Raw genomic sequence first — 27065 nt, forward strand, 5'->3', positions numbered from 1 at the left:
ACCTTCCCCGGCGAAATCCAAATTGGTTCTCGCTTAGGTCCGGCCCCACTCCCTCCAGATGGTCGATGAGGCGAGCTGCGAAGACGCGCTCAAAGAGCTTGCTCACCTCATCGAGCAGCACGATCGGCCTATAAGCCGAGGGCGAGTCGCGCGGGCGTCCCTCCTTCTGCAACAGGACCAAGTTCCCGGTTTTCCACCTACGGGGAAATTGGCCCTGTTGGAGGCATTTTGTGAACAGCTGTTCCACCCTGGGTCCAAGAGATTCTAGCGCCAGCACCCAGGCCCGCCCGGGAACACCGTCAGGGCCGGGGGCGGCATTCTTCGCCTTAAGGCGCTCTACTGCCACAGCGAGCTCGTTGCGAGTGACTGGAGGGACATTTTCGTTGTTGAGCTCCTCCTGCGCAGTCATCGTGGGTGCCATCGGTGGGGGAGAATGTCTTCCCCGACTTGGAAACAAGGACGTCACCACTTGCTCCAGAAATCGTGGCTCGAGACTTTGAGACAAGGGCGGGGCCCAAGGGCGAAGCTTTTGCCTCACCCTCTTATACGGCCGACCCCAAGGTTCGCGGTTCAAACTCTCGAGCATCTCTTCCCATGCACGGGTCTTAGCGCTGCTGATGGCGTGCTGCAGAGACACAATGCAGTCCCTATAGACGGCGTATAACCGCGCTTCCTCCTCTTCGTCACGCCGCCTACGGCGCCTGTGCCTGGTGTACGCCCGCCTCGCAGCCACGCATGAAGCACGCAGCTGGGCAACATCGGCGGACCACCAGTACATTTGGCGCCTACGTGGAACCGACCGCACCCTCCGCATGCTCGCGTCGCACACCTGAGACATAGCTTCGGCAAGCCAAGTGGCCTCCTCCTCTACGTTTTCGCCGCCATTCTGCTGCGACGGGAGCCAAGCCTGCACTAAGGCAGCCTCAATGAGGAGCTCCCTATCGAGGCTACCAAGTGCCCAGCGTGGACGACAATCGCCAGGGGGGAATTGACTGGGAGCCGTCGAGGGCGTGGAGACGCTAAACCGGATATAACGGTGATCCGAGAGCGTCTCCACGTCCAAAAGAACCCTCCAGTCTTGTATACGACGAGCGAGAGGGGGGCTCGCAAACGTGACATCCACAATGGATCCACCCCTCTGCCGAACACACGTTAATTCTGCTCCACGGTTAACAACCGTCAGTCCCGACGCAACTGCCCAGTCAGCGAGTGTCGAGCCACGTATATCACTTGCCACGCAGCCCCAAGACACCGACTTGGCGTTCAGGTCCCCGGCCAGAAGTACAGATTGAGGTTGTGCGAAGTCTAGCAGATCCCTCAGCTCAACCAAGAACTGCTCGAAATCGGCGAGGCAGCGGTTCGGCGAGAAGTACGCCCCCACAACGGTGAAGCCATTGACAACCGCCGAGACGCATCCCCGTCGCCTTATGATTTGCTCAAGCTGTGTGTCGCCTTGAGCAACCAGCGCCACCAAGCCATCCAGATCGCCCACCCAGTTATCCCGGGGGGGCAGATTGTATGGCTCAGACACTACCGCCACGTCAATCTCCCACTCTGCCAGACTCTGATGTAAAAGGTCCTGGGCCCTGGCACAGTGGTTGATGTTGGCCTGTAGAAAACGCAGTGGGGCCATTACTGCGTTTCCATGGCTGCCTCCGTTTGCGGTACCTCATCAGGCACCGGAGCAGAGCGTGATGGCGTTGGAGCGCCATCTTGCTTCCGCATTCCACCTCTTTTAGGCTTCGGGGCCTTACAGGCTGCGCTTCCAAGCCGATGCTCTGCCGGTAGCTTTGCCTCCGTGCATAGGGCACAGCGAGCGGAGGCGGCATCGCATCCACCAGCTTTATGGCCTGTTTCACTGCAGCGGAAGCAAGTGGCACTCCTGTCCGTCGGCGAGGAGCACGTGGCGCTGACATGGCCCACCTCCAGGCAGCGGTAACAGCGCAGGGGCTTCTGCTCGGTGAGAGAGACTTTCGCCGAAGCCCACCCAACCATTACGCGCCCCGCCTGCGCCAGCTTCTTCGCCGCAGTCACCGGGCAACTAACCCAGGCTGATACAGCACCTCGGGGGCCCGTGCGCAGGCCACCACACTTCACATGCTCCGCGGTACACTCCCCTGCGCGCGATACCGCAGCCGCAATGTCCTCGACTGTGGCCGAGTCATCCAGGCCAGTGATTCGCAGGTCTGCGCACTTGACCGGCCTGGACACCTTAACGTTATCCTCACCGAGGACCTCCCGCAATTTGGCGGCAAGGGAGTCCGCTTCCTTGGTGCTGGTAGCACCGGGGATCTCTAGTATCCTGGCACCAGTGACAGCGCGCTTAAAACGCATTGCACTGATGCCAATTTCGGCGAGGTCTATTCCACGCCGCGCCTCCGTTAAAACACCGGCGTAGGTTACGCCACGCTCCTTCGCACTCGGCTGCAGGGTAAGGACGACAGCCGAGGAATTCGGAGCGTGGAGCTTTCGCGACTTCTTCTTGCGGGACTTAGCCGCAGGCTTCTTCCCTTTCCCCTTATTTTCTTTTCCTCGCTTTCCGACCACAGTCCACTCTCCGACCTTTGACGGCTGCTGCGGGAGGCCGGATGACGTGGCCAGCGTATCTTTTCTGGGGGGCTTTGAACCCGCCGGATCAGGCTGCACGGGGACCCTTTCCTTCCCCTTCGCCAATTTCTTTTTCCTCTTCTTCGAGGTTGCCTCGATCTCCAAAGCTGGGACCGCCGTCTGCTTCGCGGTTTTCTTAATTGCGGGCCCAGACACCGATCTACCGGGTTGCGATGAAGCCGCAACACCTGCATATGTCCTCGCCTTTGATGGAGGGGGCGGTGCGAGGTCATCAGCCATCGCTTGTTCAGCCGCCTTTGCCGCTTTCCTGCTATCTGCCGCCAGTGGAGGTCTTATGCGCTTTTCCGGCAGCAGACGCTCCTCTAGAGCCTCAAATCTCGCGTTAATCATTGCTCCGACCTGGCGCAAGATATCCGAATCTTGGGGCTGAGCAGGCAGCGACGAGCCCTGAGAGGCCTTCACCTCTTGGAGTTCCCTTTTCAGGGAGTCGAGCTCCGCCTGTAGGCGGGAATTGGCTGCCTGCAGCAATCTCGTCTCCTCAGAGACAGTGTGTTTCTCTAATAGAGCTACTGACTGCTCAATGTCATCGTGGGCCAATTTCAAGGCCTTTTTGAAAGTGCCCTTGAGATTTGATGACTTGGTCATCACCTTCACGATTGCAGCCAGGTCATCGGCAATGCGGCGACTGAGAGCCTCCGACGTGTTTGTCTTTGCTGGAATGGGAGGGAGAGGAGCGCTAGCTTGCGCCACTTCAATGCGCTCGGCGCACTCAGCAACCTCCTTCTCGGCCTGCGCCTCCAACTCCCTCTTACGCAACCTCGTCATATCGAATGTGGCCTCGCGCCGAGTGGCGCTTGAACCCGATGGGCGGCCCTTCCCTCTTTTTGAGGTGGTCTTAATAAATGGGGATGTAAAAACCCCTGTGCCATCCTCTGTGTCGGAACCAGAACAGCTGGTGTCCAGCGTCCGCTTCCGCCACAGCCTGTCTTTTCCATCCGTTTCTATGATGCTGTTGACAGAGCTGGAGCTTGAACGCAGCACAGCCCTGCCCCGCCTTGTCTCGACACGCGCCGGAGACATACTTCCGTCAGTGTCTTCGAGGTCATAGAAGTTTTCAGTGTCCATAATTGTGTGTTTGCTAAAGTCGTCGTTGATCGGTTCAGAGTTAAAGGACATTTTTGTTCCCACGAGTATGGGGGATATAAAACGTCCATCCGGGCGGTGCCCCCTGCACCCGGATAACCCTTTTACACCATGGAGGTCGGGCGGTATCCATGGGTGTACACAGCTAAAAGCTCACGCTCTCCCGAGCCAAACTGTCCAGGAAGGACAGGAAATCCACGCCGCTGGACTACAACGCGGATTTGAGGGTTTTTGATGAGGTGTCCTTCCTCTCAGGCCAGCCGATTAAGGCAAGCCTCCTGGTCCGTCGTAGCTGCTAGACGTGACAACAACACTACGACGGATAACAGGTTGCCCGACGGGAGGCCGAAGCCTCTAACCAGGCGACAGAAAAGCCTGCCGCCCAGCCCGCCGCGCCGCGATTGATACAACCGCCATCCATCGCTGCAAAGCAGCCCGTCGTCCAGTAGGACTAAATCGTCCGCAACCACTGGTCGCCATTCCTCGCCGCAAAAGCAGCACTGTTCGAAAACAAACCCAGCAATTTCTCTGCAAAGCAGAGATTGCAACGAGGACGTGGTAGCCCTCGAGTTCCTCCACGCTGATTTTGGTCCGCGCCGGCAAGACCGCCGGTACCCCCCATATCTGGGAGGCCTTCCCCTATCCGCCACCTGAGGACGCGCCCGATGGGAGACCAGAAACTCCACACGGGAACCTAACCTAACCTAACCTAACCTAACCTAACCTAACCTAACCTAACCTAACCTAACCTAACCTAACCTAACCTAACCTAACCTAACCTAACCTAACCTAACCTAACCTAACCTAACCTAACCTAACCTAACCTAACCTAACCTAACCTAACCTAACCTTTCATTTCTGTAATAGGTTAGTTTGGTAGTTTTTCTTTAAAAGTTAGGTTAGTTTGGTAGTTTTTCTTTAAAAGTTAGGTTAGTGTAGGATAGGTTTCTACAAAAGTTAGGTTAGTTTAGGTGAGGTTTGTATAGAAGTTAGGTTAGTGTAGGTGAGGTTGCTGAAAAACTTAGGTTACTGTAGGTGAGGTTGCTGAAAAACTTAGGTTACTGTAGGTGAGGTTGCTGAAAAACTTAGGTTACTGTAGGTGAGGTTGCTGAAAAACTTAGGTTAGTGTTGGTGAGGTTTCTATTATAGTTAGGTTAGTTTTGGTTAGGTTTCTACAAAAGTTAGGTTAGCTTTGGTTAGGTTTCTACAAAAGTTAGGTTAGTTCAGGTTAGGTTAATGTCAAAGTTAGGTTAGTTTAGGTTAGGTTAATGTCAAAGTTAGGTTAGGTTTCTCTATAACAACTTAAAAAAAAAAAAAAAAAAAACAGGAACTTAAAATATTCCTGTAGCCTTTTGTAGAAGTCCAAATTAAAAAATTTTCAAATATTCTTCTTCAGTTATTAATTTACTATGCGAAAAAAAATTAAAAAAAAATAGGTATAAAATTATGCGAATCGAGTTGATGTGCCTAAGGGATGTGGACTGGGAGGGTGGGTGGGCGCTGCGTTTCGTTTTTCGCCGATTTCTCCTAAACCGCTGGGCGGATTTTTTCAAATTTGGTATCAAATGAAAAGAATTTTTGGGCCGCATCCCTGGACACCAAATTGAATGGGGTACATAGCCCAATTCAATAGATATGAGAGGTGGCTCCCCACGTGATTTTCCTCATTTTCTCCTAAACGGGTAAGCAAATTCTCATGAAATTATTATCAAACGATAGATCTCGTTATTGCGCATCCATAGACACCAAAATCAATAATATTCATTAACTGGTTAATTAATTATTCGAGGGAGAGATTAAGCGCTTTTGGAAGTGATTATCCGCTATAACTCCTCAGCGGATAGATAAATTTTCACAATAATAGTTTCAAATAAAAGTTCTTATCGATGCGCATCTATACATACCAAATTCAATGAAATTGAACAAACGGTTAATAAAATATACGAAATAAGATTTTAACGTTAATCCGCACTATAAAACTCGGTTGAACAATAATTATTATGTAGTTATTTTGTTATGTACGTTAACTTTTATCCCAGACACCCTGTTTAACACCGTCTTTGAAGTATTTAGGGTAAAAACAACAAAAACTTCACGTACACAAATAAAATAAAATAAAATTTTGCTGTTTTAAAATTGTTATATAATGTAGTTAAATGTATATATTATAATATAGAAATGTAAAAAAAAATAAGCTGTACCTACCTTTTATAACTGCTATCCTCCCTAAGCAGTAATTTACAAGAATAGAGAATAATAATAATTAATTTTTACATATTAATGTCTTAAGTCAAGATAAAAAAATACAGTACAAATCCACACAATACATCTAAGTAGGGTATATAAATTATAATATCATCTGATATCGATATCTCGCAGATAAACTAAAAAAAAATAATTAGCATGCCCACCCGGGCTCGAACCCCGGTGGACTTTAATCACAGAGTGCTGCTGCGTTTATTAAAGTTTTTCATCCATCGCATAGATTTATTTATGTAACTATTTCCTACTTTTATTTGCACTTTTTATAATGCTTCGCTATGCTCCTTCTACTATCCAATTGTTAATTTTCTTCTAACTTTTCCTATATCCTAAGGTTGCCTGGAAGATATCGCTTTTTAGCGATAAGGCCGCCTATTTGTACCGCTCCAGTGTATATTATTATTGTTTGATTTTGTTATGTTTTGTGTGTGCAAATAAAGTGTTTTTTATTTTATTTATTTTTTTTAGATGGCCTTGTTTCCAAATATAAACATTTTCATTATATCTATCGGTAATCACATCGGTAATCATAATAATACGCATAAATAGATAAAATTTATTTAATGTAGAATTTATTTTAATCATCATTTCTATAGTACTGTCCTAAAAATCGCTTAATGGAGTGTTCTTCACGACAGATCGTTCGATATAATTAATATTACTTGAGTAAGGTGATAATAGATGGCGGTAATTTATTTATAATATTTCTGTATCGCACTATAATTGTTTTTTCTCGAGTCCATATATAGAAGGGTCAGTGTGGCACCGAAACTAAAACTAGAGTTCGCTCTTACTTCGTTGGTTCGTTTGGTTGTTCGATTGTTTGGTTCTTTGCTTGTTTGGTTCTTTGGTTTTTTGGTCGCCCGTCTCACTGATACGTCTTGTTCTTAGCTCGAGCAGCGAAAAACAATTCGTTCTATGAAGACGTCTAAATTAGGTTGAGAATGTTAAATTTTAACTCACCCAGGGTGTTGCATTGGCAACCCTAGGTGTGGGGAATTTGTGGGGAAAGAGTTGGTTTGGGGAAATTTGACATTTCTTGAACTGAAAATAGAAGAAACACAGAAATAAAAGATTAAAGAAGTAAATGTTCCCCGATATGCGATCGCAGATTTTTATTACACAAAAAAGAAATTTGTAACATTTCAATGGATTATTATTTATTTATCTACCCAAATAACTTCTAACAGAAACCGTGGCGATCTCGGTCGTCCGCAAGTCAGGTTTTTTCACAGGGTTTTTTCATAAAATAGCACCGTATACAGAACTCTGAAAAATTTCATTTTTTGCATAACTACACCCACAAACTGCGAAAAATCTCTATTATTCTCTTTCTATATGCATTATTCATCATCATTATCATCACCATCAGCCAACATACATTCCCACTGCTGGGACACGGGCCTACTATGAGGGTACAGGCTATAATCTACCACGCTGCCCAAGTACGGGTTAGCAGATGTCACATGTCAACTTTTGATTCTTCGACATGTCGGTTTCCTCACGATTTTTTCCTTCACCGTTTAGCAGTAGTGATGTTATGGCCTTGCAGCGCAAGATAAATTGAAAAATCAATTTCCTGCACACTTTCCTGGTCGTGATCGACCTACTTATCGATTTGAAGTACTAAGTCCTCACGTCACGACTGAGCCTCCACTGCATTTTAATGTATTACTAGCTGCGCTTCGCGGTTTCACCCGCATGGCTACGCTCCTTTTGGTCTTAGGGTGATGAATGATGATATATAGCCCTTCCTCGATAAATGGGCTATCTAACACCGAAAGAATTTTCAAATCGGACCAGTAGTTCCTGAGATTAGCGCGTTCAAACAAACAAACAAACTCTTCAGCTTTATAATATTTTACCTGTAACTACCAGCTGTTGTACCAAGTACTATAACTACCATGTACCAAGTAGTTTGTACCATGTACCAAGTACTTACCACTATGTACCAAGTACTTAGGGGCCGTTCATAAAATACGTTCGCATACAAGGGGGTATAGTATAAATTTATTTATTGATTGAATAAATGAAACGATACCAATTTAAATTTCGCGCTTGTTTGTGTATGACTAGCTGCTCCTCGTGGTTTCATCCCCGTGGCTCCTCTTCTGTTGGTCGTAGCGTGATGATATATAGCCTATATAGCCTTCCTCGATAAATGAGCTATCTAACACCGAAAGAATTTTTCAAATCGGACAAGTAGTTCCCGAGATTAGCGCGTTCAAACAAACAAACAAGAGTTCCCGTAACCGTGGGATTTCCGGGATGAAACCTATCCTATGTGTTAATCCAAGTTACATTCTATATGTGTACTAAATTTAATTGTAATCGATTCAGTAGTATTTTTGTGAAAGAGTAATAAACATACACACATACACTATCTATCCTCACAAACTTTCGCACTTTAAATATTATTATTTTTATTTATAGTAGGAAGGATAGGACTATAAATGAAAATTAATGTCAGCTGGCTGTATCTCATTGGAAAGTTCGTCAGCTGGTACCTTGAAAGGTGTAACGCAACAGCATTTATCACCGAATCTTATCAGGTAACGACTTTTGAAAATGAAATGAGGTTTCTAAATAAGTTTTTTGCTAAAAATAAATGACGAAACATTTTGTACTCTACGTAAACGAAGTCGCAGGCGGAATGTTAGTTATAATGATGTGCTAAGACTTAAAGAGTGTACACACGTTATACGATAAAATATTATGTTTTGTTTACTATTTATATAAAAAAGTCTACATCTGAATATTGTTATTTTAACAATAAGTTTCTTTCAAATTTTATTAAAATCTTATCCTTATAAGTACGATAAGTTTAAATATAACGAATTCAAATTTTATATTGGCCCAACTCCCAAGAGAAACAAACTTTTCGGCTTTATAATATTAGTATAGAAGTGCGCATGGTTTTAATTATTTTATAATTAATAATAAAATAAATAATTTAACATTTTCAATGATGGACCTATACGGACCTAACGAGAATACGATTTTGATAAAATTCGCCAATTTTGCTCTGGATGATGACGTGCTAAATTAGTGTACTTACTTTTTTATACCCAAAATTTTAAAAAATATTTATAAAAAAACTAAAGGGGACCTAACAAAAAAAATGTAGGACCTTAAAGGACCTAACGGGGACCTATCGATTAAGGTCGTTTTCGACCCAAAATTCCATTGATGGGGTGCTAAATTTGCATTGGTAACCTAAACTATTGTGTATCGAGTTCGGAGCTTTTTTTTTTCGTAAAAAGTTTACATAGGTAACAAAACCCCCTAAATATCCAGTACAGTCAACGAAGCGAAATTTTCAGAACCCTTTTCACATTTATTTCGCTCTGGGTGCATTTGAATTAAAAATAACATTGGTATGTGGCAACATATTAATTATTATTAATTTTGAGGCGCCGACAATGCCGCGTCCACCGTCCACACTCACGGCCGACGGCGTGGAGTGACGACGTGTACTTAGATCATTAATGATAAGTTAATGATCTAAGATAATGTACCATGTAGTATGTACGATTACCCAGTACTCTTGCAGTACTCACTGCCAAAATTTGACGTATTTGACATATTTTATTGAGTACATAATATTGACATTTGACAGTGACAACAAATTTCAATTTTCATTTGCGAATCACCGCAATCCGAAAAACGAACCACGACCGACGTGTTCCTTTATAATAGTGAGACACTTGTTATGTTGATTTCACGATAGAGCCTGTAAGCTGTGTTCTGAGATTATAGAATTCAGTAGTAGTAGTAGAAAAATTATCACAGTAGACTTCCATGCCAGCATAGACTATACATAAATGCTGGCAGCATTTGGAATACTTCGTAGCCTACCTGTTGTTTATAAGAAGGAAGATAAGCACGATAATGATATGAGGTGTATGTGTTTTCTTATTCCCTCATAATAATTTACCGCAAAATATGCGTACAGTGATTACTTGAGACGTGGCGAAATGTTGTGATTTTACGGAATAACAAAGTATGGTGAAGATCCCCTAAATTGACAGCATTTGTGTGGGGTTTATCGATGTGGTGTCAAAATGCCGGTGATAGAGTCCGAGGTAGTGACCCAGTACCCAGTGCACTGGCTGGTGTGGCACAACAAGCACGAGGAGTTGAAGCAGGCTTTACAAAATAATGAGGTTTGTACCAATATCTACCCGCTAAATTCACAAATCACATAACCTTTTCACAATAAGTAATATTATTAATCCGTCAGTCCTCGGATCACAGACACAATAGAAAATCTATTGTCTCGGCCCGATCGGGCCGCTCGGTGGTCAATGGGTTAAACTGCTGCAGAAAAGCAATGGTGGCTCAGTTGTGAGGATTTTGGACTTATATTGAAGTCTCAGGGTTTGAGACCTGGAGAGAGTGCAGAAAGTGAATTTATTTTTTAACTGATCTGTGCATTATACATATTACCAGTGCTTGAATTTGTGAGAAAACCGGCATGTCATTTTTTTATGAAGTTAATACAATCATAATACCTATATAGTTATAAAATATTTTAAATTTATTTATTATTTATTTATTAACTTCCATTACATGAGATTATTTACTAGTTAACTTCCTACTACTACTGTCCTTAAAATATGTTTATAACATAACTCATCATCGTCATACATCTATACTTCTATACTAATATTATAAAGAGGAAAAGTTTGTAATTATGTATGTATGTATGTATGGTTTTCACGCATAAACTACTGGACCGATTTCAAAAATTCTTTCACCATTAGAAAGCTGCATCTTCACTGAGCAACATAGGCTATATTGCATTTTCAAAAAAATTAGAGATCCTTTCCAAAAATGCAATAATGTAACCCAAGGTGTAAAAAATTCCTCAATAAAACTTTTGTCATCGCGTGCGATGCGGAATCTATTGAAGATAGAACAAAAAAATGTTCTACGGATCAATATCTACAAGAAAGTCTGCAATACCATATGTCCATCTTCAGTAGTTATGTTACTACAACAACTTTTTTACGTTTTCAAAGTAAATAGAAGTGCCGACAGTAATCAAACCATGTTATCCATACACATATATTAATCCTTATCCCATTGTAAAAGATGTTTTATTATAGACTGTTTCAATACCAGCAAAAAAGTTTTTTTAAATGAAAAAAATTGGATATTCCATTCAAAAGATATAAGGATTTTTTAAAAGTGTCAATCTTAAATAGAAGGTATACTGTTCAATACAATTGAGCAGGCCGTAGTGCGGGACGCGGACGGGGTAAAGGTGATTTTCATGTGATTAAAAATTAAACCTATAGTCCGACCTATAGTAGACTTTTCACTGTCACGATACCGCTATCAATGCGGGTGAAACCGCAGGGCATTGCTAGTTAATTATAAAACATAAATGGACAAATAAATTTATTTCATTTCATTTCAATATTTGGACATTTTGATTTCTAAGCTATATCACTATAATTTGCTTGATAAAACATAGCAATATTGACAATTTTTTAATTCTATTTGAAATAATAATTTGACTCCAAAACATTTATCCATATAATAAATAATAAGTGAGTAGAAACTAATACTGATTCAGTATTTGAAAATTGGAGAAAATATAATCTCATTAAGATATTTGTGAGGAAGCCATAGAAGGGGGTTGTGGGTCAGGATTAGTGGGCTGCTCGGAGCTGCACGAGGAGTTGCAAATCTCATTACACTCTGTGGAATCAATCACAATTACTCATGTTATTGCTTATTCACATCTACATGTGTATATTACATTTTGTCTTAGGTAGTGAAATAACTTACACAATAATTCATAATGTTTGTTATTAATTTTTATTTTTATTTTAATATTGAAAATGATATTCCAAAGTACAACACCAAATAAACACAAATAATTACAAAGTACATCCACCATGATAAATATCTTTGTAAACTCCATAAAAAACTTGACTTGATATTCAGAAAAACTTAATAATACATAATAATTATGATGTGATTTGAATTTTGTTAAATCATCATCAGCCCATATACATTCCCAATGCTGGGAGACGGGCCTCCTATGAGGGTACAGGCCATAATCCACCACGCCTAGAATCTAATCTGTGACCATGCTGGCCAACTTTTGATTTTTCAACATGTTGGTTTCCTCATGTTTTCCTTCACTGTCCTAGCAGTGGTGATGTTACAACATTTGTTACATATATGAAATAAATTAATGTATTATGTGACTATAATATATTAAGCTTTAAAACCACCACCACGACTCACGAGTCGTTCTCCGTTGTGACATAGACCAATTAAAGATATTTTGTTTCTCAATGAAGGTAGAATGGAAATTATAAATGGATGGCAGTAAAAAAATATTTCTCTTCATAAACACGCTTTCGCGCATAAAGAAATGTTAGTTCGGCATAATATAGCAGGATAACGTTGCGCCATCGCAGGTGTCGGGCGAGGAGATGGAGCGCAAGGACCCGCGCGGGCGCACGCCGCTGCTGCTCGCCATCACGCTCGGGCACACCGAGTGCGTGCGCGCGCTGCTCGACGCCGACGCGGACGTCAACTGCGAGAAGGACGGCTGGACCGGTGAGCGCCGCGCTCGCGTATAACAGAGAAATGTTCCGGGTGATGTAGACTAATACACCAGGGCCAATCCCTTCCAAAATGATAAAAACCTAAGAAAATAGTAGTAGGATGAAACCCATTAGAAAAGGAGGGGAATGTGATAAAAATTAAAGGAAAAATAAATAACAGACAATCCGAGTTCGGGAAGTGGGAGGGGGGGAGCTTTTAAGGCTAAAAAATGGTTTCTCTTAAATTCCGACAAAACTACAAGTCCTATGGGAAAAAGTTTCAATGGCAAAGTTGTAGGTAATAAAAAGATCTACAACTTTTGTATTAACAATTTTTTCACATAACCTCATGTATGTATATATATAATGAGCTTTCACTAAGTCAGGCAAATTTCTCAAACGACCTGAAATGTTTTTATCGACATCATTTTGTTTATGAACATGCTGTCAAATGTTAGCTGTGGTATTGTTACTTTGATCAGATTTATTTTTCTTTTGAAATGTTACCGAAAAGCCGATACAAGAGAAAATATAGAGTTCGAGAAGTGTGCCTGATTTAGTAAAAGCTCATTATCACACTGTTTGTATGCATTTTCTGGGTAAATTTACTATGGTAATGTATATTATATTTTACACTATCAGAAACTAGATATTTCAACAAACAAAAAGCCCCCAAACTTTTTGAAAAAAAAAAATTGGTTGTTTGTAAAGTAGGTTTACGATCGAGATGTTTACGTGATAACGTCTCATTGGTGGCAGCGCTCGAGATGAGACGGGAGATCGGTCCGTCTCTCTCTCGTTATACCTGCGATCGCGCTCGTGATGTTTTGGTGTGACACAAGTTTCTGAACATGTCACCCGACTAAAACGATTTTAAAAACGTTATCACGTTAAAAAAGCTGATATTTTGTCAAAATTTTCGATTGAAAATTAGGTTGTTTTTTTGGTATTAAGTTAAAATAAGGCGAAAAAATAAATATTTTCAATAAAATAAATTACAGTGTATTTGGGACATAATAAGGTAAGTTTTCACCAAATATCGTAGAAAAAATATTTTTTTTTGAAAAAGAAATAAAAAACCAAAAACTTGGTTTTTTGAATTTTTCATCTAAATTTTGAGGTTATGTGAAAAAATTGCGAATAGAAAAGTTGTAGAACTTTTTATTATCTACAATTTTGCAATTGAACTTTTTCCATAGGACTTGTAGTTTTGTCGGAAATCAAGAGAAACCATTTTTTAGCTTAGAAGCCCCCCCCCTCCCACTTCCCGAACTCGGATTGTCTATAATTTATTTTTCCTTTAATTTTTATCATACATTCCCCTCCTTTTCTAATGGGTTTCATCCTACTACTATTTTTTTTTGTTTCAAAAATGATCGACCCTGGTCTATAAGCTGAGTCTGTGCGCGCAGCGGTGCAGGAGGCAACGGCGCGCGGCGACGCGGCGCTGCTGGCGCTGGTGCTGGCGCGGCGCGACCACCGCCGGCACGAGGCGCGCGCCGCCGGCGTGCCCGCGCTGCTCGACCGCCTCAGCCTCGCGCCCGACTTCTACGTCGAGATGAAGTGGGAGTTCACCTCCTGGGGTGCGTGTACTGGGAAATTTATATAATAATAAATGTATTAGTTCAGAGAGCCTATTATAGCATTAACGAATACATGAAAGATGAAAATCTCCATAGATACTGCTTTCCGAATCGGTGGTAAAAGACTGTGTCGATTCAAAAGTGCTTCTAGAAGAAGTATAATTGAATAAAAATTTGGCAAATCCAAAAAGTGCACGCCTCACACGTTTTATAATACAAACAGGAAACCGTGAGATAAAAAAAAGGTACTTAGAAGTAATGTAAATTCAATTATTAAGCGGGAAATTATAAATATCGGCTTCAGAAAAGGTAGTTTACTATATTACTATATTATCGGCAAGCAGATAAGAAAAAATGGAAAAATGAAAATAGAATGGGGAACGATTAAAATTTGAAATTCTGTCATAAAATTTTAATTAATATGTATTTTAAACCATTCAGAGTTTTATAGCACCAATCAATAGGGCTCATCCTTAGGATAAATTAAAAGATGATTCAACTCATTAGATTGCCTAATTTTATTTTTATCGTTGGAACAAAATATACAGACGTACAGATCAACGGACAGCGTTGATTTATTTTTTAATTTGTCATTATTATATTACATAAATTAAATTAATTGGTAAAACCAGTCTGTAGTCACAATTGAAGTTCCTAGATTTGAAAACGTGCATTCATTAATGACTTTCTTATCTAATTTCGAATATGTGAACAATTTTATGTCATGAACTGTCGTTCATGTCGTCGTCTTTTGAGAATAGACAACACTCACACGCTTCTCGTTGTGTCATGTGGGGCGTGCGATAAATGTTTGACTTTGAGTTTGAGTGAAAAAATTTAATAAAATTTGTCGTGTCACACGTCGTCCACGTCGACCATCTATCATACAATGACATTCGTCGGTATCGTTCCAGTGCCGCTGGTGTCCCGGCTGTGCCCGTCGGACACGTACCGCGTGTACAAGCGCGGCGCCAACGTGCGCGTCGACACCACGCTGCTCGGCTTCAGCGACAACCGCTGGCAGCGCGGCGACCGCACCTACATCTTCACGGGCCAGGGTGAGTGCGGGGCGCGGGGGGCGCGGGGCGGGGCGGGTGCACTGGCGGGGAGGGCGCTACAGCACGCGTGTGTGTCGCAGGCAAGTCGGCGAAGCTGGTGGAGCTGGACCACGGCGCGGGCACGGTGTGGACGGAGTGGCTGGAGGGGCCGGCGGAGGGCGGCGCGGGGGGCGCGGGGGCGGGGCGCGCCTGGCCCGAGCCGCCCGCCGCGCACGTGGCGCACCGCCTGCGCACGCCGCTGCACCTCAACTACCTCGACACCGACAAGATCTGCTTCGAGAGGTGAGCCGAACCGATACATACATATTTTTAGATTGCGTTTTCGCCCGCGTAGTCAAAGAAAAACACGCATAGTCCCCGTTTCCGTGGGATTTCCGGGATAAAACCTGTCGTATGTCCTCTCTCATGTCTCGAGCTATATCTGTACTAAATTTTAATCAAATTCATACAGTATTTTTTGATTTTAGCCCGGACGTACAGATTATACTTTCCTACGATTTTTTATATAGATTCCTTAGAATACATAATACATAAACTGAGGCAGAAGCGGCATACGCGTAAAAACACATATCGTTTGAAATCGGACAATTAACTGGGTTGCGTTTATCGGTGACGTTGCTAAGTGTTTTCGGCTAATGGTTTAAACATAATATATTCTATCTTTGTCTCACTACGGAGTATGTGAATGTGTAAGTTACTATGTTTTTGTGTATGTGTAGAATGTTTATGTAGATAACGCGAAACGGCTTTAACTACTAGTTGGTTCGCATAGACCGCTTCTACGTCAATTTATAAACATGTTATGTATTCTAAGGCCAAAAGGGTAAAATAAAACAAGTCGGTGCTTCGTATAAAATGTTCTTCACATACGTCGATACGAGCGCGAGATTACAAACGGCACTGCCGTCGCTCGCGGTCACATATTGTGTAATATCGCAACGAGGAACGCAGGAACAAGAGCGGCATCTGGGGCTGGCGGCAGGACAAGTGCGAGGCGGTGAACGGGTTCGAGTGCAAGGTGTTCAGCGCCAACAACGTGGAGCTCGTGTCCAAGACGCGCTGGGAGCACGTGCCGCGCGGCGAGCGGCGGGCCCCGCGCGCGCCGCTGGCGGGCCTGCTGGCGGCGGCGGACGAGGAGCCGGAGCCCGCCGGCCCGCCGGACGCCGGCCCGCCGGACGCCGGCCCGCCGCCCGCCGCGCCCGTGCCGTGGCAGGAGTACTTCGACGGGTCGGCGCCGGAGCGCGCGGTGGGCCGGCCGCACGAGCTCACGGCCAAGGTGCAGAAGTTCCGCGCCACGCTCTGGCTCTGCGAGGACTACCCGCTTGAGGTGAGTCCCAGCGACAAGATCCACGCGGTGTTTACTAATGGGAAACATTGGAACAGAAATTAAGAATCTACTTTATTATTACCATGGGAAACGAGCGCCGAGTATCTTAAAGTTTCGAGTGTATTTCACCAATAACCTTGTATTAGGATGCTTTTCCACTAATAGTGTGCGCACCCCTCTACACATCCTCGCACATTATCTGTGGAAAAGCACCTTACGACTCGAAAGCCAAACCACCGATGACACCGTAGGAGCTGGATGTAATGTGCATGCCGTCTTAAAATATGAAATACAGCATAGCTACATAAAGGTGTCGATCGGTTCCAGCTGCAAGAGCAGATAATGCCGATCCTGGACCTGATGGCGTCGATCTCTTCGCCGCACTTCGCCAAGCTCAAGGACTTCATCCAGATGCAGCTGCCGTCCGGCTTCCCCGTCAAAATCGGTAACTACCGCCCATTTACATATTCATAAAACATTGTCATTTATTTAAATAACCTGTCATTAATTTACTTCAAAAGCCTTCTCGGTAAACAGTTTCAGTTATAATAAATTCAGGGGTTTTTTAATTTTAAATTACTCCATAATACATAAAAAAACCATGTCTTAATTGTAATACAATGAATAAAAAAAGTAATTTTAATTCATAAAGTAGAGAGAATAAAATGTAACGCGCAATGCGGATACAACTTCGGGACACAGCTAGTATAACGGTTACTTATCTTAATCTCGAATTTTAATATTCCGAATATCATAATCCCGAAAACGTTTGGACATTTTTTCATAACCACGTTTTTTTAAATTCTGAAGTTTTGTTTGCCATATAATCGCAATCCTGAATTTTATTTGCCCATTTCTTAATTTGTACGACATTTTACATTCCTGATGAATGAGTTCCAGACACACGAAATCTAAATGCACAAAATCCAGATGACTCAACAACTTTATGAACACATTCAAAGAACACAGAACCTCATACCGCAATAAGACATTCGTATTCAATTTTTAGTAAGAATAACTGAAATTGTTGGTTACCAACAATTAATGCTTGATTGATTAATGCTCTCTTGCAATATTGCTTGCAGTGTTGCTGCACTCGTTTATCTATCTATACTAATATTATAAAGAGGAAAGGTTTATAACTTAGAGCATTAAACCAACCGGAGACGACACGCGCAAATCTTTCATAGCCAAAAAGTCCTGCGGGGGGAACGAGTCAACACATACAAATAATGTTAACACAAAACGCATTTTGAGATTACGTCGCTGCACTCGCACACGACAATTTAATCAAACACCAGCATCGACTATACACACAAGTACAAACCTTGGTACAGACACACACATAGACAACGTGTCTGTATACAACGTCAACGTAAACATCGATAGTGCGAGAACGCGTCGATAATTAAAGTCGATAATAATTATAATACTTATCGATGCTTTATGGTCAATGAATTTAGAATTTTAATTTTAATGATAATTAAATATTTGTGATTTGTGACATCTATAACGAATAAAAAATTGACCTCAAAACATAGCAGTTAAAAAAGTGTGCGAGATTATAAATCTGCATGATACTTATTTAATACCAAGTAAAACTGTACTTTATCGGACGTCGAGTTGAGAGGTCGTCGTAAAGTCAATTTGGCACTGTGAAAACAATTAATATGCGTATGAAAAAAAAAAAGGAGTATATAGTAATTTTCTAGTTAAAGTAATTTTCTAATGTAGTAATTTACTAAGTCTAAAGTAATTTTCTAGTTTTCAAAAACTCATAACTGAAAAACTAAAAGTTCCCGTCAATTGAAAAATTTTAGATTTAGGTTCCTAACCATCTTCTAACCATAAAAAAATTAACGCCTCTCAACTCGACGTCCCATAAAGTAGAGTCTTTAAAAAATTCATAACTCAAAAACTAAATGTTTCCGTCAACTGAAATTTCCGAATTAGGTTCCAGGACAACAGCTTACCACAAAAAAATTACGCCTCTCAACTCGACGTCCCATAAATAAATAAGTTTAGCCTAATACCATTTCAGTATTTTGTGAATATCACAATTTTCATATAAAACAAGAAATAGTGAACAAAAAGACAACTTCGTCGTTCATTTACATCGTTTATTTACAAATATTTACATTTATTTTAACGCAGAAACACTAGTGCTAGTCCGTTTAGGAGCCCATGAAACATGATTTGCACGAGATCGAATCCAGACATCCCGAATCAGCTTTTAGAAATAAGAAAAAATTGAGAATATAACAAACTAATAAAAATTATCATCATCAGCCATAAGACGTCCACAGCTGGATAATATTTATATCGATATTATTCTTGTACCGTCTCATCCTTAATTTTTATGCAGTGTTACCAGAATAACGTATTAAAAATGCCTTTTTACGTACATGTTACGAACGTAACTAATTACATTAAAATTAATCAAATACAAATTTAAACTTAATATACTCTAAAATATTAATAATATTGGATATAAAAAATAAATGAATTTGCAAACGGTATATTTTATCACGTTATTTATGGTTTCTTTGGGTAAATTTTATTATTCTATAATAACAAATATGAATGGTGATAAAAGTTATAATTAAATGTTAAAACAGTCTATGTACTTCAAAATTTACCCAAAAGTGGATGTAGTACTATTATGTGGCAACACTTTTACATTGACAATATATTTCAGTATTTTGCAAATTTGCTGCAATATTTCACAATTTTTTGATGTAAGTACTTACCACAGACATAGATAGACTACGCAAGTACCGCGATCTGTATGAAAACCAAGCGTGTCATATTTTTTGTACTGACCTTGACGCGTTATGACGTCACGAGCGCTTTTTAGTGATGGTAATTTCATTTTGCGCTAAATCGATTAGGACGCCACTCGCGCGGCGATTCTAGTATCGTCCTATCCCATCGAAGTAAATCGAAAGAAATCAGATCAAACTAGATCTATGTCTAAGAGGTAATTAAATAAATGAATCGTAATCGATTACTAAATCGATTCAAGACAGAAAAATGATAATTACCATAGACAGAGGAATGATAAAATAAATTTATAAACCTTTTAATATTCTAACAAGTAAACTAATGTGTTTTAGCTTTTTCTTACATATGCCCATTGAGTTACCGTGTACTACGTACTAGAGAGGCCATCGAAAGAAAGTAATGAAACTGTCAATCAATCAATCTTTATGTCCCGTTGCATCAATCCATTTTTCTTTTATGTTCGGGTTACTTGGAAAACTGAAAAAACAAACATAGTCTAAGCAATAAGGAGTTTTCTTAAAAAACTCCCAAGATGACACTTTAACTAATGGCGTCCATGTCATAATATTTATTTTTTGTACCTTTGTATTAAAATACTTAAAAGTTCTAGGTCAAGTCGTATTAAATAACAAAAAAAATCTATGCCTTTTTTTCTGAAAAATTGCTCCTTCAAATTATCATTTTTCTGTTCGATTATAAAATCGATTAGAATCGAGAACTGTTGCATCAAATGAACATCACTAACCACAAAATTGGACAGAAAAATGAGAACAGAAAAATGAGAAGACGCTATTCATTGCTTGTTATCATACGACTCGATCTTTACCGTGCCAAGTAAAAGCCGCAATGTATTCCGAATCATTTCGTATGATTTGGTATCCGTGTTTGTCACGATCGTTTTCCACAGATATTCTTTATTTGATTTTAAAATAAATAGTGCATATTCTGATTAGAAAATTACTTACCGGTGGAAGGAAACATCTCTGCTAACTCGGCCACTCACAGCTGTGGAGTTTCTACAGTTTATAACGGCGTAATTCGGCATTTTACTTTATTCAGCTTCACGTCTTTCCTTGGCGAACTGCAAGCGCGGACTGAGTGTAGGCCAGCGTCAAGTAAGTTTCATAATCTTAGTTTGGACACGGGAAGTACATACACTCGCTTAGTCTATCTTGATACATGTCTGTGGTACTTACAGATGAAAAGTAGCATTATCCTTTATTACATTCGACGTTTCTGACCTCTTCTTACACGTAAATTCACTGCAATTTGGCATATTTTGCTCCGGTTTTTTCACGTTCACTGACGTTAACAAAATGGCGTTGGGCGCGCGTCAACTAGTTTTATAATATAACCGCTAATAATGACCGGCGGACTCGGACCTTTGGCGAGAGGGGAACGCCTGCCAATGGCCACGCCGGTTGGTTTAATGCTCTAAGGTTTGTAATTATGTATGTATGTATGTATGGTTTTTCACGCATAAACTACTGGACCGATTTTGATGAAATTTGGCACAGACAATCTTTAGACCCTGAGAAAGAACATAGGCTACCTTTTATTGTGAAATATGTACCACGGGCGAAGCCGGGGCGGACCGCTAGTTGAAAATACAATAATAATTACGACGCAAGTATTTCCAATTTAATTCGGTAAAATTATTTGCAGATTTTTTAATAAATGCGGGTTTAAAAAATGTTTAATGCAAAAAGTAACAGTATCTCAAGATATAAAATACAGGACAAATCGACATAACACTGACACTCTGAAGCGTCCATAAATGTCATAGAGTTTCTATTTGAAATAAATGTATTCAACGTTATTTATTTTGTAATAAGGTTTTTTAGGATTTACTTTTCACATTTGTCTTGTTAATTAAAATATTACCTTTGTCATAATTACGTAAAACTTAACGTTACTTAGTTTATACTCGATTATGTATTTTTTAAGTGTAAAAAAATATTATTGTTTTATTTTTTAGTCGTGAACTGCGGCTTATTTACATGAAAAACTTTAATCATATCAGAAAGTACTAACATCAACCTTTAAATTGAGCTATATTTTATTTCGGCACAATAAGTTCGATCGCGATACCGAGTGCCATAGTCACTCGGGCGATCTCCTTTAAGAGGGAAAAAAAGATATCGTATCGCCCGTTAAAGTCAGCGCGTGCGGGTGTGTCGCAGAGATCCCGCTGTTCCACGTGGTGAGCGCGCGCATCACGTTCGGCAACCTGTTCGGCGGCGACGCGCCCGTGCGGCACGTGGCGCGGCTGGCGGCGGGCGGCGCGCGCGGGCCCGCCTGCGTGCTGGACGACGCGGCCTTCGCGCTCGGCCGCGGCTACCGCGCCGCCGGCTCGCCCGACGAGCGCGTGGACGACGACGAGCTGCTGCACTTCGCCATCCAGCAGAGCCTCATGGAGGCGGGCACGCAGCGCGACCGCGTCGACGTGTGGGAGGCGCTGCGCGGCGCGCGCCCCGCCCGCCCCGAGCCCGAGCCCGAGCCCGAGCGCGACCTGCTGGCGCACGAGCAGACCATGCTGCAGAGGTACGTGCGAGTCTGTGATTCGATCGCACTAAGAAATGACAAATCTCCCCGCGTCACGTACGCTAGGCGCCCCGTCCGCCCTCGCTCGGCCACGAAGCGGGCGGGCGGCCCGCAGTAGCGCTAGTGTGTGTGTGTGTAGAGCCATAGAGGAGTCGCTGGCGAGCGCGCGGTTGGCGGGGCTGGAGCCGGCGGCGCTGGTGCTGCCGGCGGAGGGGGAGGGCGAGGGCGAGGCGGAGGGCGAGCTGCGCGCGGCGCTGGCGCTGTCGGCGGGCGAGCAGGCGGAGCGGGAGCGCGCGGCGCGGGACGAGCAGCGCGCGCTGGACGAGGTGCTGCGCCTGTCGCTGCTCGACAAGTAGCAGGTACGCGCCGCTAGTGTACACTCGTGCGAAATAGACGTCTCACGATTTACTTTTATTCTGGCGTTTATTATTAAAAAAAAAAACTTTATAAAAAAATGATTCTGTCGTTCGCGTCACCTAAACGAATAATAATTAAACACGTGCATTTCTTTGCAGACGTATTTTAATTGATTAGTTGTGAACGCCGTAATCGATAAGAATCATCCCTGATGTCTTCGAAATGTTATCCCAAAATTGAAGTGAAATCTAAAACCTCAATTTAGTCATAAAATATCTACCTAACGATGTAAATACGTAAAAATACCACAAAAATAATGTGACTTCGTTCGTAAGTTATTAGCTTTATATGGGTAATTCACCGACAACGATGCTTAAAAATACATGAGTTGAGAGATAATCTTGTTGTAAGATTCACTAGTGTCGATAAACAAGTAAATTAAAAACTTGATAGGATTAATTTTATCAAATAAAATCGGTCCTTCTACAGTATGAAAGAATTTTTTGATGACGAGAAATAAAATTATGATTGACAAGCTAATTTATATTATATATTCAATAATTTTATAATTGATATTCATAATGTAATTGAAATCATTGATTTATGTACGATTAATAAATTGACAAACATTCTTTGTAAAAGCTTTGTAATAAGTAAAAATTTGCATGCTGTTTTTGACGGCTAAACACTAATGCTCTAAGGCTAAACATGTTGTACCTTCTGTAACTAAAACAAATGTAACATCTTTATGCCATGATTATCGTAAATAAATAATTATGAATTAATAAAGTTTTTAATCAAAGCAAATAATTGTTCTAGAACTAAAAAAGTTTATCTACTATCATGTAAATTGTGTCAAATCTGTAAGATGTGAATTTTTTTCTCTTTTTTCGCATGTAAATAAAAGCTTGTTTTTAAAAGGATACTTTACATAAAATTAATATTTTTGGCTTGATGCCTGGATAACTCCGTGTGTTTTCAAATGATTCACGTGATTCCTTATGTTTGGTAGGAAATTTATTTATTTTTATTTATTTAATCCTTTGGACGCACACATGGAAATTGTTGTCGTTTAGAATCTGAAGTGGTATTTCCCACCATGAACGTCGGTGACGTTTTTAGTAAAATAAAATATTATTTGACATCGATACATATTCCAGAGGAAACTTTTCTTTCAAAACATACTTTAGGTACGATAAATAGTTTTGAAGTGAAACTTCAAGGTCGCGTCATGGCATGGTGTAACAAAAAAAGAGACGATTATGATACTTATTTTTGAACCTTGCCAAAAACGTTTTACTTCTGACTCGTGTGCTCGGCACATACGCATACGCATTTCTTAATATTCGCTTGAATGATTATAATGGCGTTGCCGTTATATTAAAAATATGACTAAATTCTCTTCGTCTACGCGAGTGGAGCCGCGGGCAACGGCTAGTTTTTATTATAATAAATCGCTTAAGTGCGAGTAGGACTCGCTTAATGCTGTGGGTTCCGTACAAACGAGCTAATGGGTGATTTTTTAAGAGGTTAGGATTTGATTTTCAAAAAAAAAAACACAAAAAATTTGAAAAATTTGTTGTAATCTATAATGGAATCGATAGAACGATCAATATAATTTAATGTTTGAAGGTGATTTCATGCAAATGCTGGCCGTGGCTCCGGTTTAGATGGCCCATTCGCAAGGCCCAATTTCGGCACACTCTCTACAACATATCGGCCGGTATATCACGAATAAATGCTTCAATATTGGCTCCCAGTGCGTCAATCGTTGCTGGTTTATCCCTGTTGGCATAAGAAATAGTCCAAAGGCGTTAGATCACACGATCTAGGCGGCCAATCGACGGGCCCAAAACGTGAGATAAACTGTTCGCCGAAGACGGCTCTCAATTGGGCTATTGTTTCGCGTGCCGTGTGTCATGTGGCACCGTCTTTTTGAAACCACATGTGAGGCATGTCCAATTCTTCCATTTTGGGCAAAAAAAAAATCGCCAATCGAAGAAGTGCATCGCGCACTTCTTAACCGACTTCACACTCTCTTAACCGAGCATGCATTTTGATAGTAAAATTCAATAATTTGCAAGCGTTGTTCGTTCGTAAGTCGATTCATGCTTAAATTATAGACCAAACTGAACAAGTTTGATAAAGACACAAGACACGATTCACGCGTGATCTATCAAAAACAGTATTGCCAAAAAGAAACCAGCAAAAAAATCACCCTTTATTTTTCAATTTAAATACATGATGTTATTATATTATTGTGATAGGTGGCCTCTATGAAACTGATAATTAATTTACCATCATTCGAAAATAGATGTCGCTATTATGAATTCCGAGTAAAAACTTTCACGTTCTTATATTTCATTTATTTTCATGTCAATATTCTTTTCTTGTTTTTTTTTTTTTGTAAAAATTATAAAGATTAAAAAATCAATAAATATAAATAAATTTTTCGTTTCGATTTTTTTTGTTGGGAGCCCGTTTAAATGTTTATTTTATCCTTATTTTAGTATTTGTTTTTATAGTGGCAACAGAACTACATACAATTTACACTTAAATTTTTAAAAGTCTAACTGTCATGAGATTAGAGTCTGGTGACAGACGGACAGACAGACTAAGAAATCACAGTAATAGGATCCCGTTTTGCCTTAATTGTCGTTGCAAATTTAATCTCGACCCGTATTAATAATTATAACGTGACAGTCTGTTCCAAATCATTTTGAGAAGAAAATAAGTAAACATCTTTCTCTCAACCCTGCATAATTACTGAACAAAACCTCAGAAGTTCTGTTCGTTCGTTCATCTGATATTGTGTTGAGTGGTGCGAGTGTCGCTTCTCAGGGCGGTCGGGGACAGACTGTTGTTTGCAGATGTCGCGCACGCCGCTCCACACCGCCACACGCCGCCACACGCCGCCACACGCCGCCACACGCCGCCACACGCCGCCACACGCCGCCACACGCCGCCACGCGCCGCTCGGCAGCGCAGCAGCGTCGCGGTATGTGGCAGTTGCGGAGTTCCAGTTATTTATTCGTCACTCGTTTCTCGTGCGTATCGTTTGCCCTCCGTTGGGATTGTTTGTTGGGCTCATCGCGGAAGGTGTTAGGTAATACGATACGCAGTCGACGAGCTGAGTGAACGATTTTTGAGGTACTTTTAATTGTTAACGTAAAATGCCGCTCGATCGATGGATCGTTCGGACGATTTTCCTTTTTCAATGTGCTATTTAATTTTATTTTTTGAACATAGTACATCGTACGTGTCTACTCTAGCGTCAGTTAGCGAAGTCTACTTACATCGAGTGCTTTTTCCAGGGCGCGATATTTTCTTTCTTTCGATCGAGCTTCATTTGTATCTGTGTGACCAAATTGTTAACATACTATTAGAAAAATGTTAATTTTAGAGGAGGATTTAAAATTAACATTTTTCTAATTAATTTTAGCCGTATAATCAGTTTAATTATGGCTCTGGAGCTAACACTGCAACAACGATGTATTTATGTTCAGCGACACTTGACCCGAATACATTTTATGTGGTAGAGTCTGACCAGCCAAAGCTGAACCCAGTAAAGAGCAGCAAATTTAAAAAATATGGACCTGGTAACATCGGCTTTAGTAGGAAGAAAACATTTTGATACTTTTGATATTCATAAAGGTGATCATAGTACATATATATAGGTACATTAGGTTTTAAACGCAGGATAAAAACGCAATACAGCAGGATTTAAACGTTATTAAAGCAAATGATTTGAACCGTTTTCAACAAAACTGACAACTAACTACGCAGAAACGCCATGATGTCATTCCATAGTGTGGCCGCTACAAAAAACACTGGGTTCAGCTTTGGCTGGCCAGACTCTATTGTCCAACAACAATATATTTAACGCTGATAAGAATAAAATAAAAATTAGGGTGTATATAATTGATATGTATTTCAACCGGCAAAGTATATAAAATATGTATTAATTAATTTATTCTGTTGGTCTTTTTAAACAAAATTTGATCTCTTTTTATAGACCATTACAATATCGATCGGTACCTAGTTTATTTTAAGACAGAAAATTACAGAAGAGTGAATTTATTTAACAAAGTATGTAAAGTGGGTGAAATGGATCACATTGTATCGTTAGATAATAAATTACTATAATTAATCAAGTTGAAATATAATGTATTGTACTATATTTGGATACGATTGGTATATGCGTCCAAATATTGATAACTAATATGTGAATTTAAGCTCATATCTACTACGCTACTTTGTTTCTACTGCTTTGCTCGCTCAGATCACGTAACACAAAAGACAATATACAGATAAAATTAATAATTGACAAACTTATTTTTTATAATTATGTAGGGGCCTAAATATCAGATTTGCGTTAATGTGTTGTGTTATATAATCAAATGGTTTGGTCGTGTATTGTCGCAACGCTACAACTTAATTTGTAAACATGATATAAGTACTTTGTACAAATATCGCATTATCAGTGCTATTCTTTTGGTAAAAACTGTAATTTAAGTATATGTATGTTATAAATAAATGCGACTGTAAAACTTTTCTATTGTGTTGCGTATGTACAATGACTGCTACTAGATTTCCATCGAACATTGTTTTACGCTCACGACTATACTATGTATAATGTAATGTACAATGAATCCTCGGTCTTATTGGTGTTAGCGCCATCTCGTGAGCAGTATTATGTGTTGTATGTGAGGCCGCGCCGGAGCTCGGAGCTCAGCCCGCGACGGCGACTTACCATCCTCCTTCCACTATTTATTAAATCTTAATGTGTATAACTGTATTATATGAAATATATTTCTGTATATTAACATCTAAAAATTGTTTCATTCGAGGCCTTATCTCGTATCGCATA

The 27065-nt window shown here is 41.0% G+C and overlaps 2 protein-coding genes across 2 annotated transcripts; one reads left to right on the forward strand and one right to left on the reverse strand.

Annotated features, from left to right (window-relative positions):
• Positions 1-805: 805 nt before the first annotated feature.
• On the reverse strand, positions 806-1633 carry LOC149903150 (uncharacterized; the record flags this gene model as incomplete). The annotated part of the gene is made up of 1 exon (XM_090108893.1): positions 806-1633. A coding segment is annotated over exon 1 (828 nt), but the record flags the coding sequence as incomplete, so codon positions are not given.
• A 7979-nt stretch (positions 1634-9612) lies between these two features.
• LOC149903151 (ankyrin repeat domain-containing protein 13D) lies at positions 9613-27031 on the forward strand. Its single transcript, XM_090109051.1, has 10 exons — positions 9613-10139; positions 12414-12555; positions 13955-14125; positions 15040-15183; positions 15264-15465; positions 16135-16510; positions 16838-16955; positions 21478-21838; positions 21978-22197; positions 24899-27031. The coding sequence occupies exons 1-9, from the start codon at positions 10038-10040 to the stop codon at positions 22192-22194; spliced, it is 1833 nt and encodes a 610-aa protein (XP_089965177.1). The 5' UTR covers positions 9613-10037; the 3' UTR covers positions 22195-22197; positions 24899-27031.
• The last annotated feature ends 34 nt before the right edge of the window (positions 27032-27065 follow it).

Source organism: Colias eurytheme, chromosome 13 (assembly GCF_061535395.1).
Source record: "Colias eurytheme isolate Ceu_HAF_F1 chromosome 13, ilColEury1 Martin Lab GWU primary, whole genome shotgun sequence".
In the NCBI taxonomy this organism is placed as follows: Eukaryota; Metazoa; Arthropoda; class Insecta; order Lepidoptera; family Pieridae; genus Colias; species Colias eurytheme.

Excerpts from the sequence above, each read along its gene's own strand:
- LOC149903151 (XM_090109051.1), top strand. The coding sequence starts at position 10,038 with ATGCCGGTGATAGAGTCCGAGGTAGTGACCCAGTACCCAGTGCACTGG. Across the intron at positions 15,466-16,134 it reads GACAAGATCTGCTTCGAGAG|GAACAAGAGCGGCATCTGGG; the intron begins GTGAGCCGAACC and ends CGAGGAACGCAG. Across the intron at positions 16,956-21,477 it reads CGGCTTCCCCGTCAAAATCG|AGATCCCGCTGTTCCACGTG; the intron begins GTAACTACCGCC and ends GGTGTGTCGCAG.